The sequence below is a fragment of the Chroicocephalus ridibundus genome, chromosome 3 (assembly GCF_963924245.1).
Source record: "Chroicocephalus ridibundus chromosome 3, bChrRid1.1, whole genome shotgun sequence".
NCBI lineage: Eukaryota > Metazoa > Chordata > Aves > Charadriiformes > Laridae > Chroicocephalus > Chroicocephalus ridibundus.
Window position 1 is genome coordinate 93,036,153 of NC_086286.1, and position 14,464 is coordinate 93,050,616.

Consider the following 14,464-nt stretch of genomic DNA (forward strand, 5'->3'; position numbering starts at 1 on the left):
TGGGTATGTTAAGAAACCTACTTTGGCTCACTACACAAACCTCATTCTTAGTATCTTCTCTTAACTCTACTTGCTACTGTAAGACTAAAGTAAAAAAAAAAAAAACAACAATAAATTCAAGAAAGCATAAAAAATTTTATTAAGAAAAGGTGTAGGATTTCAAAGTTTCTAGAGCAACTTGTTTCTTCTGTTTTCTTTTCCCTTTATCTCAAACACAGCAAACACTCTACAGGAAGCATAAGCGGTAGCATTCTGGATTCTTTCCTGCAGAGTCAGTGAATCTGGGGAGTTCGAGAGATGATTGTCTATGTGGCCTCCCCATTCTTTTGTTTCTTCTTCTCTTATTAATAGAGGTTTTCCCAATGACTGGCCAAACAGTCGACAGACTTCTTGAGCTTTCCGCCGTGTGTTTCCAACAGCAGCAACACATACTTGACGGCTGAGGGAGAAAAAGCAGCACAATAACAAGCAGGGCCGACTGATGTACAAGTATTCCTGCCAAGCATTTTTTTTTTTTAATGCTTCAGCTTTTGTAACTGCATAGATGTAAGGCATATCACCTTCCCCCAAGTTCTGGGTGATTGATAGTTTAGGAGTTTGAAGGGGGATTGCATGGAGAAAATGTCAGCATCCTCATCAGCTATGATCAAGCATTTCTAATACCTGTATGCTGCAGGTATCCATGGTGTGTAGTGCAGAGCAAGAGTTCAACCCTTGCTCCAGGCACTTGGGCGGCCCAGGTGTAAGGCATCTATTTAACCTCACTGGCCTGATTTCCAGACTCCAGTGTAGATACCTTTGAGATACACTTCTGACACCTCCAGAACTGTTAGCAGCAGCTCATTGAGCTTGCTTCTTGGACCAGGCATGATTTTTTCTTTAAGAGGCAAAACCCAAACCAAGATTAAACTTCCCTCTGCCCCACCTGCCCCAATAGGAGAAGCAGGACTGTGAATAATTAACACCTAAAATACCAAGACTGTGAGCTTCAAAGCAGCGTGTTTCAATGCTGAGCAAGCACCATACATGGTTCTTTTCAGGACACGGCAGCAGCTAAGAGTAATGGGAATTAGCTAGGGTGCTCAGAATTATCAATATCTGGTAACACACTTGTATCTTCATGAATAAATATAAATTAAACCTACATGTGCTGGTGTAGCCAAAGTAAAATTCTGATGATCTAATGTTCAAAGTAGATCATACTTCCAGTGGAAATCAGTAGGAAAATATTTTTTATTGCATTCTGCTTTTGCACAGGGACACTGTAGAAACAACAAGCTGCATCTTCTAGGCTGAACGGCTTTAATTTATATTTAAAACAAATACTGAAATATTTGAACATAAATTTTAATAGGTATGAAGGAAACCATTTGCTGACATTACAAACAGTATAATTATGTATTCATATTAACTGTTATCTGAAGCTGTAAATTTTGTGGCATGAGAGAGAACTTACCGAAGGGTGTCTACGGCTTCTGGTGTATGGTAGAAGTGAGGTGGACTGATGGTAACAGAGGTTCCTAACTTTTCAATGAGTAGATTGCAAACATTCTGCATTTTTCCAAAATCGCTGAATATAATACAGACCTGGGAGTGAACACAGACATCACACAAGTAATTTTTTTCAATTTTTCCCTGTGATTCAACACTTGTATTTAAATCAGTATAAAGACAAATATGTACAAAATAAACATACTAGTTCCGTATATAACTCCAACATTTACTTAGAGCACTTTTATACAGCCCTAGAGACTATCATTAGGTTTGCAACAGAAAGAAGTTAATAAAATGGTTTAAAATTGAGGATTAAGAAATGCTTTTTTTGTGAGGAAGTACGGCATTCTTGGTATGTAGACAATTCAAAGAATGAACGTGCTCTTTGGGACACATGACTAGATGCATCCTGGTTCTTCCCTTTTTAGATGACTAAATGTTAATTACACAGAAGGCCAAGCAAAATGATGTGGAAAACATTGTGCAGAAAGGACAACTAGATTTTAATTCCAAGCATTAGGTTCAAGAAACCTAAACTGAGACTAAGCCTAGCCCAGTCCAGCCTGCAGTGTGCTCAGAACCCTGTGTTGGCTGAATGGAGTCACTCCAGTGCCTACCGAGAACTGGGCACTTCAGACTTGCATTAAGACCAATTTAAACATCTAGCTATCTGTGGCTTTGGCAATAAGAAGCATTAAGTACAGATGTGTCAGGAACTCAGGTGCTTTCCCAAGCGCTACAAAGCAAGCATCGCTATCAGCCCCACATCCAGAGCCCTACAGCCTTCCTTGTGGGGAAGTGCCAGCCAAGTGGCAACTTTCTAGGCAGGAGCCAGCCTTTTTCTGTGGCAGAACACAGTCAGCAGGAGTGAAGCGATGATGCCAAGCTGCTGCTACAGCATTCAGGAATCAGAAATCCCGGGTCCCAAAGTCCTTTAAAAGAACTAAACCCTCATCTTCACTTCCCAGCACAGTGTTCTCACTATCAAGTCAGGCACACCTTCTCTTATCCCTGACTCTTTATTTTTACACAGTAACGCAGCTGCAACAGGAAGAGGAGGAAAAAAGCTGTGGTAAAGAACATTCCACTGCCAACCCCTGTGACGCACAGCGATTGCTGCAGTCCATGCGGTGACCTATCCCAGCGAAGGTATATGGTACAGAAATCCAAGTTATGGCATGTCAGCTGCACTGCAGTAGCTTCCTGTGTGCATACCACAGATTTACCTCGTGGTAAATGAGATAATTCAAGGAAGTTGAATCTCTCAGTGAGAGAAGAGGGGACTACTCCATATACAGCATAAGGTAAAAAGTGGACATTGACAATTACCACAAAGTAATTAATGAACACATTACCCTGGGTAGCCTCTCAGTGCAGTGCATGTACCTCATCCTGGCTTGAATCCTTGCACTGGCTCAGTAGCTCTTCACACAGCCGAGCCAAAGCTGGGCTTAGGGCCTTAAAAACTGACCAAGATGGAGTGGCAGGGCAGGTCCATCTTCTACAAGGACAAAGGGTCACACCTCTGGTGCAAAACTGCACCAAGGCTTGCATCTTCACCTGAGCTGCGCACCCTTTATCTGTAACGTGGGGGTTGGATCACTTTCTGGAAGGTGCAGTAGCAATCTGAAAAAAGGCTGAAGATGAGACTAAACCTAGATTTCTTTCTTCAGTGGGAGTTCTTGCCATACATAAAAAGCATACATCCTCCTGTGCTGTTTTGCCAGAAAATTGTCATAGTTGTATTTTGTGGAAAGTTGGACATCTCACTATAAGGACTATCATAGTGTTTCCCAGATCGTTATCAGTGTCTACAAGATTAGTTCCCTCAAGGGGATGAAACAAAAGAATGATCAAACAAAAGAACTGTGGGTCTTAAGCAAGAGATAAGCTGCTCAGACTGAGGCAGTTCTGGGCACTCAGGAACTTTATTGTTAAAAAAGAAGCATGTAATCAGGTACCCTCAGGGGCAGAAAACAACTGAGCAGTATCTGTGAATTTTGTTGTTTTTTTCCCCCTAAACCCCACAGAGTTTTCAGTTAGAGCTAGACCAAATAATTCCCACTTACATTTACAGAAGATACCTGAGCATTAAAATGCAAAGCAGTGTTTCAATTTCTTCAATCATGATTAAGGTTAAAAAGTGTGAAAAAGTAATATGAGGGTATGCAAAACCATTATGGACATTAGGAGGTTTGGATAAGGCTGTAAAGGACAAGAAGTTACGGAGGCGAGTATGTTAAGAAATGCACAAAACCAACATAATCTTCATCCCATGAGATCATCATGCAATAAATGAACTATTATGATTAAGATGTTATAGAGCTTTGTGATCTCATCCACAGCTTCATTCTTCTGCATATTTTCCTTTGTTATAGCATGAATTAAAATTTATCTCCTTACAGTTGAAAGCGTATCTTGAATTTTTAATTACACCTTAAAATAGCTATTTGTCTGGGAATTTCTTCAGTCTTCTAAAATGGTAAAAAGTTTATAGAGTGAAATAGTGCATGACATCTATGATTTTATGTACAACAAATATGATGGCAAACTTTAGTAAAGAAGCGAGTGTAAGTTAATTTGAAATTCATTTATATTGCTAAAGCAGGCAAACACACTGGTCAATGGAACTTCATTGGTTTATGAAGCTGCACTAATGAAACAAGTACATACATAAAGGGGGAAGCAAGGAGAAACTAATCTCTGCATAAGGAGCAACCATACTGCTACTTAAGTGTACAGGGCAGCCAAAACAGCAGTACGATGGCTAGATTTTTCAAGTTCTGCCACCCAGGTCCTAGGAAACCATACAACTTTTGAACAGCAATTACAGCTGGTCCAAGCTGCCTACAAATGAACACGAAATCCATGTAATTTGCTTTCCACATAAAATCTTTGTTGTATAAAAATTAATAGCAGAAGGGAGACAATTGGTTAAGCTACCACTAAAGACTGAAGATGTAAGCCTACGCTTGTCTGTAGCTTAAATAATAATTCAATATAGTTTTATTAATTTTTAAGTATAGCTTATCTAAAAACCGTGGTGATTTAAGCTCTCATGATACTGTCTATGACATTAAAGTCATTCAGAAGATGACACATTTAAGTATCTGAAGACTCATTTTAAAATCCAAATTTTGTTCTCCAAATTCTCTATTATTTCTGTATTTATTGTTGTTATTTAGGTGAGAATACGCCTTAAAGCAAGCAAGCGGACTAAAGAGTCTGAACCCTGTTTCAGGGGATTGTCAATAACAGCTCTGTAAAACATCTATCATTTTATTGCAGACTTCCAGGTTTACTTCATAGGAATCTGTAAATTTGCTGGGTAGTGATTAAAGTTTGATGTTCTAAAAAGATCCATTGACTGAAACCACACCGTTGCCCTCAGCGAATGTTTTCAGCACAGCATTTATTTCTTACTATAGCATGAACGTGCAAAAATATACTTCCCTGAGCTGCTTTTGAAGTAAATGGGATTATTCCCATAATATTTAGCTTTCACACAGGACTTTTTACCTACGGAATTCAAAGTCAATTACCTAGGAAACAATTAGCTTTGCTTTACTTGCAGCAAGCTGATGGCAGAGTCTTGTAGAATAGACCAAAGTCCAGGTGCTGTTCAGCTGTGGCTTAAGCAGATCTAGATTAGCGCTGCCCACACCATTGTTATTCCCCATCCGCTCTTGTCCTCTGCCTTGCATTGCCTCCAGTTCAGGGAGCTAAAATAATGGAAAAAATAAAAGCTAATCTAGAAAATAAAAAGTTATTAACTGGAGCAGCTTTCTGAACTGACCTATCACCTGATCACCTAAGTACAACTCCTTGCAATAAGTAGAGGGCAGGAAGGGCTAGGGGTGAAGGAGAGCGTGCGTTTGCTTACACTGCCACAGAACAACTGGAGAGTCCCAGAACCAAATATTCCCTTCCATTGCATCGTGTAATATTAAAAAGCACGCATTCATCTGAGAAGATAATAATTCTTTCTATATTACAGTAGCAGAAAACAAATTCAGCACACAACAGAAGACTGCAGCTGAACTCTGCTTTAAACTGCAGTCCTTCAATAGTTTCTTTGGACTGTGCTGCCTTTACTGTAGAGACCATCAACTCCTCGGTATGAGGAAAGACAGTCTGCAAGTTTCCATTGGTCCTCGCTACATTTCTTATTCTTTTTTTATTATTATTTTTGGTTAGGTTGAATACGTACCTCTGCTTCCATTTGGTAAGTATCTTCTACTCTGCTAAAATCCTCTGTTACAGTCATATTTTCTTCCTATAACAGTACAAGAATATAATCTTAAAAGACAGAAAGTAAGCATCTGTTGGAAAAGCTGTGTCCTGAAAAGTTGAATTATTTTGGCTTATTGCTTATGACTTAGCAACAGAAATGTGGAATTTTCCATACAAATCTCTTCAGTTAAAAACTATCTGGATGTTAAAGACTTCCTGACATTCTTTAAATTATACTGTAGCTCTATAAAGTAATTTTGCTGCTATTCACTTGAAGAGAACAACTAGGTCTTAAAAGTGACTGCTAGCAAGGAGCAGTGTGTAACTGTAAATTCACCTGGTTCAAAAAACTAGAAGATTCAATTGTTTTCAGAAAGTTGTTATGTGAAAAGTACTTTTCAGGCCCCTATTTTAAGATATTTTAACAGGTGCAGCTTGTAGCAAGGTGATGTGAACAACAACTGAGCACTGGTTATTCTGGCAGAACAGTAACCAGACTGGCTGTGCCGCCATTGCACCTTTGCATTAGGAGCAGCTACATTATTCAACTTAATGTCTGCACAGACCACTAGCAAATCCCGTAAGACTTATAAATAAAATACTAAACTAAGATACAGAATAACTCCAGTTACATCTGAATATTTGACCAGCTAGCTAGCGGTCTAACTCACATTTCTTTCACCCACTTATCTCTTTGGTAAACACTTTGGATGAGCAACTTCTTGTAAAATTACTACAACACAACAAGAAGTGCAGTTTACAATTTAATTGTAAATATAACTTCGCATTTAATATCCAGGAATTGTAGGGAAGCAGATACTAAGCCTTCCAATTACTGAGAAAGTTTTACTTATTAAATTTATTCGCATAGGAAAACAATATTTGCTTTCAGTGTTGACACATTTCAGGAGATGCTTTGTGCCAGAATATTTCCTATAGAGGCTCAAATCTTCAAGTTTATCATGTAGCATGCATGCATAAGCTTATATAAATGACATTAATCATGAGAAGCATTTTCCTTTTAAAATATCATATGGAAATTAGATCCATAATTACCATTGCACAGCAGCCTCCAAGAAACAAATTTTGAAATTTCAATTTTATGATTGATTGGCAGTGCTCAAATACAAGCACAACAGTTCTTATTTTTGGATAATCCTGGGCAAGGACCGGGGCCACTTAGTCCCTAAAAAACAATTTCCCCTTTTGCAGTCAGAGGTTTGAGGTAGTTTGTCAGCATGGCTGGCTGTGGGTTGCAAAAGAGTGCTCAGGTCAGCCCAGCACCAGCAACTCAGTTAATTTACAAAATGGAGAAAATCTTAGTATTTGTGATAGAATCTAATTACAATTGACATGAAGGATTTTTTTCTAGCGCTCTTACCGATCTTACAGAAATAACCACACGGAAAAGCTTTGTTCTACAACTCATATTTTGAAGAAATAGCTATACTGTAATAAAACTTTAGAGTAAACACAGAAAAAGTGCATTTGTTTTTCCTTGCCCCTGCTCCTTAAAGCTTTTAAAAATAAGCTCTCTTTCCTGCTGAACAGATTGAAGTCCTCTAATTTGGTTTTGCACTCTGCAAGGTTCCTGTGTATTTAAGGACAGTGCCATCCTGTGGCTCCAGGCACTATTGCAAGATCAATGCAATCCGAGTGAAAGATCATTTTGTGCCATCTATTATAAAATTTCCCTCACAGCCAATTTTTATCCCACCAGATTTGACAGTAGCTGTATGCGTTATTGAAGATAAATGGACGAAATAATTGCTGAAGTCATAACAAGGTAGCCTCCTGCAATACATCTTCTGTTAGATACTTTGTTCCTGTTCGGGAGCGTGTTCGGACAAAGATATGGAAAAGACAGGTAGCTGACAACATAATTTTAAATTGGAATCCAGACTTCGACTACATAAAAAGCAAAAGGCTTTTTTTTCCTACTGCTTATGTCTACTGCTCATATTTTAGCCAAGGAACTATCCATTTGATGGCAATAGCCACAGGAAAAATAGTTTTCCCTGTGACTTAGGGAAAGCTACACTTCTGAAGCATCAGGTATTCTGGACTTCTGGAATAACTTTCTCCATTTGCTAAACCTGTGGGCCAAGAATCACAGTAGGAAAATTAAATGAATATAACGTTATTGTTATGTGATGACTCAATTACCCCAGAAGCCATTAACGATTCTTAACAGAACTGCACTTGCATTCTGCTTATATAGCCTATTATCTGAGCCAGCACTGACATAAACCATCACGGCTGCAGGTACTCTAAAAACAAAAATGAAAAAGACAGCCAATATCCCATTGAGCTTATAATACTAAGTCTAAAACTGTGCTTTGCCTTATATTTTTCTTGTTTTCAACAGAACAAAATCTTACATAGCCCTTCCTCCTACCTATCTGCTACTTCTGAACAGTATGTTCTTCACAGGACCACCGCGTCCACCCTCATGACACTGTTGCTGTTTACAGGAATAACTGCTCCTTTCCCCAGAAGAAGACAGGAAAAAAAACCCTAAACAGATAAGTTAGCAAAAGCACACTTCAAGGAGACAGCTATATAACAATACAGTATGAGAAAAGCCTATCTGCAGATAAAGTTATGTGTTCTGCTGCTGGTTCCTGAGTTAATGAAACTGTGAGAACTTTTTATGAAACACAAGACCAGCGTTAGTAAGGGAAAGTGTTTATAGTTTGCAAACGTATGCTAATGCACCCTTGTGGTAAGCTGTGCTGATATTTGTAGTTATAAATAAAAAAATCTAGGAACACCTGGAAACATCTCTTAAAATTTACTTGTACATTTGAACTGATATATCCAATATAACTTTACATTATGAAAAATAAAGATATTTAAACAACAAAAAGAGTTAGCTTCTTCCACCTGAACAAAGCATTTTTGTTCTTTAGCTGAAGAAATAGTTAATCAGAGTCTTGGTGTATGCTCGTATCTCCTGACAGTCCATCCACCATAGTGTCCCCAGGCAGTTAAGGATGATAAGCACCTATAGTCAGCGTGTACCCCAGGTAGGCATCTGGTACCTGTGCTGCAGCCTCCCATCCCCTCGCTCTGTCTGTTCTGTTTAGCATTAGACAGACAGAATGACAACCTAAAAATATATGGTGAAGAAGATCCTGCTGCTTAATGCTGCTCAAGCAATAACAGAAGTATATGTAACAGTTATTTTAAGAAAGGTAAAAAGCAGATTTGTACTCAACAAATGTCAGGATTCTTTAAAATACATGGTAGTCTAAAAAAAAGGTGATGCCTTATGCCGTTTTGTACCTTTCTTATTCCAGGATACATTGAAATTGGAAGATTTTGTAACTGAGTGAGCAAAACTTCAAAATCTTTCTTTGTAACTGACTGTGCATCCGTAACTGTTACTCCTAAATAATAGTTTTGAAATATGGAGAATATCGCACATATATCCAAGGATATATCCCATTAGAGACAAACTCTAAGCCAGAGCCCACTGGATATAGTTTGTGAGATGGTTGGTTTGTTTATTTTGTGCTATAACACTCTGACTGGTACAACAAATATTATCACTGCTATTTTTAAACAAGATGGCAAATGCCAATTGTTAGATACAGTGAAAAAAAACAAGTGTCATCTCCACACCCCTCCCCAAATAAATCATAGGTGGTAAATATAAAATGAGTTGCTTCTAGAAAAAGAGAAAAAACTACTTTTGAGCAGCTGGGCTGCATAAGAGAGATTGGTTTCCCCACTGATTTTACTTTCCCTGCAGCCTTCAAAGCAGATTCTGTGCTCTCAGATGCTGCATATACTTACAGCACTCTATAAATAAATGCTACTATGTGCATCTATTTCTGATTAAAATCCTGTGTAAATATATATGGAAATTAGGTGCTGCCCCCAGGCATCCTGACAAGCTGCTCACGCAAGCTCCTACTGCTGCAAAGGTTACGCACTTCTGATCTCACAGACTTCCTACGACAGCAACAACAAGGGTTAAGGACATTGGTCTACAGATTAATTAAAAATAAATATATAGAATAGCCAGCTGATTTCTAAAGAGGCTTGCAACAACTAGAACCATATGGAGATTGTGAAGAGATATTAATTTTACAGTGGTCTAGAATGGTATTAGCTACAAGTGATGTTAGCAAATGCAGTTAAGAACAAATTGCCAGCAGTGAGAGTTGTTAGTAGACAAGCTTCAAGGCAAATAAAAGCTGTAGCACTGCAGTGATTTAAAATTGGATGGAACAAAGCACTAAAAATTATACCGCGGGGAACTACTCTGAAAAAAAATAACTTCATGTTGTTTTTCTCGGAGTTCCCTAGAGCTAACACTTTGCTAACACCGAGAAACCCACAACTTAAGCAGCATTTCAGAGTCCCTCAAGTAAGTAGAAAGAAACAACATTTCCATTCTCCAATGTACAGCATTTCCGAAACAGCAAGAGATTACTGTGAAATTATTATAACTATAATAAGACACTGAATGCTCCCCACATTATAAAAACAGTCCACTCTCCACCTAGGTTACACCACCATTGCTTACCTGCTCCCATTACATTTCTGAATCTGACTGCATATACCCAAATATAATCATTTGTTTGCCCAGGTCGTACTTCATTTTGCATTTATTTTTTTTTCTCCTAGCCTGGAGTAGTGCACACAGCCTCTCTAAAGCATGCTCACTTACTTAACAACCCGGCAACTCCTTTTGCATGCCATCCACCATGTGTTGAATGCTCCATGCTATCCTAATTCAATCAGGCTCATGTCAAAGCTAGCAGTCAGTTACTCAGATTCACTGTAGGGTAAGTATCTGCAACTATTTTTTCTAATCTATCCGAGCTCTGAAGAGCTATTTAATTGCAGTCAGGATGAAAATACCCCATGATCTGACAGCTCACCATGGTGGTGGGTAAAAAGCTTATTGTTTTCTCTACTAATAAAAATGAATGTGTGATGAGTTGCTTTGTCTTCTCCCATTCCTCTTAAAATCCACCAGACTTAAAACTCCTGTTAATTCACTTAACCGAAATTAAAGGCATTCAATTTGTAATCCCATACAAAAATGCACTGGTTCTGACTGAACAAGCCATTCTGATGTCCATGGAATTGTGCTCCCCATCACAGACACACACCCAGCCATGTGTTTGGGAAAAACGTAGGGAGCAGCCTCACGTACCTAGCCCACAGCAGCCTGTATGTATCTTTGCCATCTAGTCCCATAGCTGCAACATCAGCTTTTCCTAAATCAGGGGTTAAAGGGCCTTTTTTATTGCCTTCTTTATTCCTGAAAAAATGCTTTATTTAACTAATACAGAAACAGAGACAGCAACACTATCGGTTTTAAAAGAAAATAGTAAAACCTATTTTGTTGGGGGGGAAAAAAAAAAGTTGGAGTCAGCACTTATCTTCAAATGCGTGCAGCATTGAGATATGGGCATGCAATTTCACTGTAAGCACATCACTGTTTAGGCCGAGTAATTTAGGCCGATTAATTTACTCTCTTTACTTTGCACTTACTAATAGTGAATTGCATTGTAAACACCATACAGTATCATGGAACCCTCCTACGATTTTTACTTTTTTACTACATTGAATAATTTGGTGTTGATCAGAATTCTGTCATCTCCCTTTTCCCCAGCTCATTTGTGAATACACTAAAAAGGCACAAACTTCCCGGGGAACTTCAACAGTAAGTAACTTTCAAAAGCAACCACTTAGCGTAGAATCATAGAATGGTTCGGGTGAGAAGGGACCTTAAAGATCACCTAGTTCCAACCCCCCTGCCGTGGGCAGGGACACCTCCCACTAGACCAGGTTGCCTAAAGCCCCATCCAGCCTGGCCTTGAACACTTCCAGGAATGGGGCATTCACAACTTTTCTGGGCAACCTGTTCCAGTGTCTCATCAAAGATCAGCTTTGTTCTGTTTTTAAGAGTCCTAGGTGTGGAACACTGTCCAAAACCGTTTTATAAAATCCAAGAACATCAGCAGCACAATTGCTAGGACAAATATCACCCTTATGGAGCATTTACGGTATGGACAAGGCTTTAAAAGTAAGACTATGCTTTCCTCATTGTCACAAAATGATTTCCTGTGGCCAAAAAACTTACTGTGGTGAAGGAACTTTCCGAGTCCACATGGGGCTTCTGTCACTTCAGCTATCTTGATCACATCTCACATTTTTTTCATACCTCTCTACTTAAGCGGAACAAGGAAAAGAGAGAGGAAAAAGCTCTGTAGGCATTTGTTGCTAAGCTACGGGAAGCACATAGTTACACTGACACTTACACACACGTAAAGGTTAAGTTATGCTGCTGTGTACACCTTTATCAGTTTCATCCATACGCACGTGAGGATGCTGTATTACATGATAAACAGTCGAAGCAGGATGGTTTTCCCATGCAAAACAAGCATCCCGTTGGAGTGCCCAAGTAGCGACGTTCCAACTTTCCTGTTGAGGCTGGCAAAGCTGCAACCTCCCAGAGACAGACAGGCTTTCCCAGTGGCCGGTGCATTCCCGAGGCCGAGAGCTCCGAACCCCTCGTTACTCCTCTGCTTCCCGCCGGCCAGGCCGATGCGCTCCACGCACCGGTCCCTCAGCGGTCGCCTTTCCCCTCGGGGCTGCCCCAGCCCGGCCGCCCCTGCTCCCGTCGCCGGCAGGGTAGAGGAAGGGTAGGAGAGGCCCCCGGGGTCCGGGAGGTGCCGGTTGGACCCCACCGCGGAGGGGAGCTGCCCCTCCCGCTCCTCCCCTCGCCTTTCCCCGGGGGAACCTCCCGCCTCTCGGGGCCCGGCGCCACAGAGGAACCCCCGGCGCTGCAGGCGGCGGCTCTCACCGTGACGCCGCGCTGCCGGGCGCTCTGAGCGATGTACTCCAGGCGCCGGGACACGCTGCTCCGCGCCGCCCCGGCCGCCCCCTTCCGGCTGCCCAACCGCAGCGACACCCGCGCCCGGTCGGGGCCGGCGCTCAGCTCCGCGCTGCCGCTAACGTGCACCTCCCGCCCGGACGGCGCCGGGGGGCCGCCGCCGCCGCCGCCTCCTCCTCCTCCTGCCGGGGCCGAGGCCGGGGCCGGAGTCGGAAGGAGCTCGGCGAAGACGCGGGCGGGGGGCGGCACAGGCAGCGCCATGTTGGCGTTTCCCTCACGGCACCATGGCAACCAACGGCGGCGCGCCCGCTGCACGCTGGGAGCCGCTCGCTTGACCTTCCCCCTCCCCCGCTTCCGCTCCGCACCGGAACGCCACCGAGGCGCCTTCCCGCCATGTCAGGTACCGAGGCGGAAGTGCCTCTGCCGCCCGCCGGAGGGGATCCGCCATGACAGTTACCGAGGTAACGGCCGTAGCCGTTAGAGAGGCGGTAGCTGGGGAGGAGCAGGTGCATATCCTCTAAGGAAAGGCTGCCCTCTTTTCTGCTATTTTTGACCTATTCTCGTATCTTCCTGGCATGTTAAGGTCTGGAGCAACCTGGGAGTGTTAGGAGGAGTGCTGGAGAACTGGTTGTAGTTGCTGTCTGTGGACGGAGGGCAGTGTTTTGTTGTGTCGTGGCACGTCCTCCTCTGGTGGCAGGGGTGATTAAAATCCATTCTAGCGTCAGCGCTGCTGGTTCTCCATGGAGGGGTCCTGCAGTACACACATTAGCTTTGCTAATGTCTGCTCACCAAGGCCTGCTAATGCTGACCTCTCTTTAGGAAAGGCTTCTCAGAGGCTTACGGAATGTTTGAGGTGGGAAGAGAGCTCTGGAGAGGGGGTCCAGCCCCGGCCCAAGTAGGGTCAGGCAGAGCACGTTGCCCAGGATCATGTCCGGTTGGGTTTTGAATACTTCAAAGGATGGAGACTCCAGAACCTCTCTGGGCAACCCCTGCCAGTGTTTGACCATGCTCACGGTAAAAATGAAGTGTTTTGTTATGCTCACGTGGAGTTTCATGTGTTTTAAGCCATGTCCATTGTGTCCTGTCCCGTCACTGGGCACCACTGAGAAGGGCCTGGTTCCCTTGTCTTCCTTCCCTGCCATCAGGTATTTATACATATTGATAAGATCCCCCTGAGCCTTCTTTTCTCCAGGCTGAACAGTCACAGCTCTCAGCCCTTTCTCGTAGGAGAGATGCTTCAGCTCTTTCATCATCTTTGTGGGCTTTTGTTGGACTCTCTCCAGTCTGTCCATGGCTCCCTTGTACTGGGGAGCCCAGAACAGGAGACAGCACTCCAGGTGTGTCTCACCAGTGCTGGGCAAAGGGGAAGGATCACCTCCCTTGACCTGCTGGCAATGCTTCTCCTAATCCATCTGGGATGCTGTTGGCCTGCTTTGCCATGTGGGTGCATGATCTGCTTGTTGTCCACCAGGACCCCAAGCCCTTTTCTGCTTTCCAGCCAGTCAGGCCCTAGCGTGTGCTGGTGCATGGGCTTGTTCCTCCCCAGATGCAGGATTTGGCGTTTCCGCTTGCTGAACTTCATGAGATGCCTCTCAGCTGAGTTCTCCAGCCTGTCCGAATGACTCTGAAATGACTGTCTCAGTGACTAGCTCTGTATGTCTGGTCTCATTTGTATGAGGATTTTTGGAAAGGACTCTGGATATGTCATTACTGTTTACATTTGTGGTACATTGTGTTTTGATCACCCAAAGTCTGGAATCGGGTACAGAGGCTGGAAGCTGATGATACTGTATGTTTAGACAAGGTCTTGCAGCCTTCAGAATTCACGTTGCAAATGTTGGAAAGTCTGCATGACATGATACAGATAAATATTGCTAT

The 14,464-nt window shown here is 42.2% G+C and overlaps 1 protein-coding gene and 1 long non-coding RNA gene across 3 annotated transcripts in view; one reads left to right on the forward strand and one right to left on the reverse strand.

Annotated features, from left to right (window-relative positions):
* Positions 1-134: 134 nt before the first annotated feature.
* IRAK1BP1 (interleukin 1 receptor associated kinase 1 binding protein 1) lies at positions 135-12,971 on the reverse strand. Of its 2 annotated transcripts, XM_063330134.1 has the most exons (4): positions 12,557-12,971; positions 5,705-5,770; positions 1,457-1,587; positions 135-439 (listed from the first exon to the last, which is right to left on the reverse strand). In XM_063330134.1, exons 1-4 carry the CDS (start codon positions 12,845-12,847, stop codon positions 169-171), a joined length of 759 nt encoding a protein of 252 aa, XP_063186204.1. In that variant the 5' UTR covers positions 12,848-12,971; the 3' UTR covers positions 135-168. The 2 variants fall into 2 exon arrangements, with proteins under 2 accessions (XP_063186204.1, XP_063186205.1); XM_063330135.1 differs by lacking the exon at positions 5,705-5,770.
* LOC134513439 (uncharacterized) overlaps positions 12,971-14,464 on the forward strand; it is a 44,119-nt gene continuing 42,625 nt past the window's right edge. The window contains exon 1 of the long non-coding RNA XR_010070427.1: positions 12,971-13,047. This is a non-coding gene — a long non-coding RNA (uncharacterized LOC134513439). The remainder of the gene's footprint in view (positions 13,048-14,464) is intronic.

Bases quoted from the DNA above. Each gene is read 5' to 3' on its own strand.
- IRAK1BP1 (XM_063330134.1), bottom strand. From the start codon at position 12,847: ATGGCGCTGCCTGTGCCGCCCCCCGCCCGCGTCTTCGCCGAGCTCCTT. The intron at 1,588-5,704 runs GTACGTATTCAA...GTTCACTCCCAG, and splicing joins CTTACCAAATGGAAGCAGAG to GTCTGTATTATATTCAGCGA. The intron at 440-1,456 runs GTAAGTTCTCTC...TTTCTCCCTCAG, and splicing joins GAAGCCGTAGACACCCTTCG to CCGTCAAGTATGTGTTGCTG.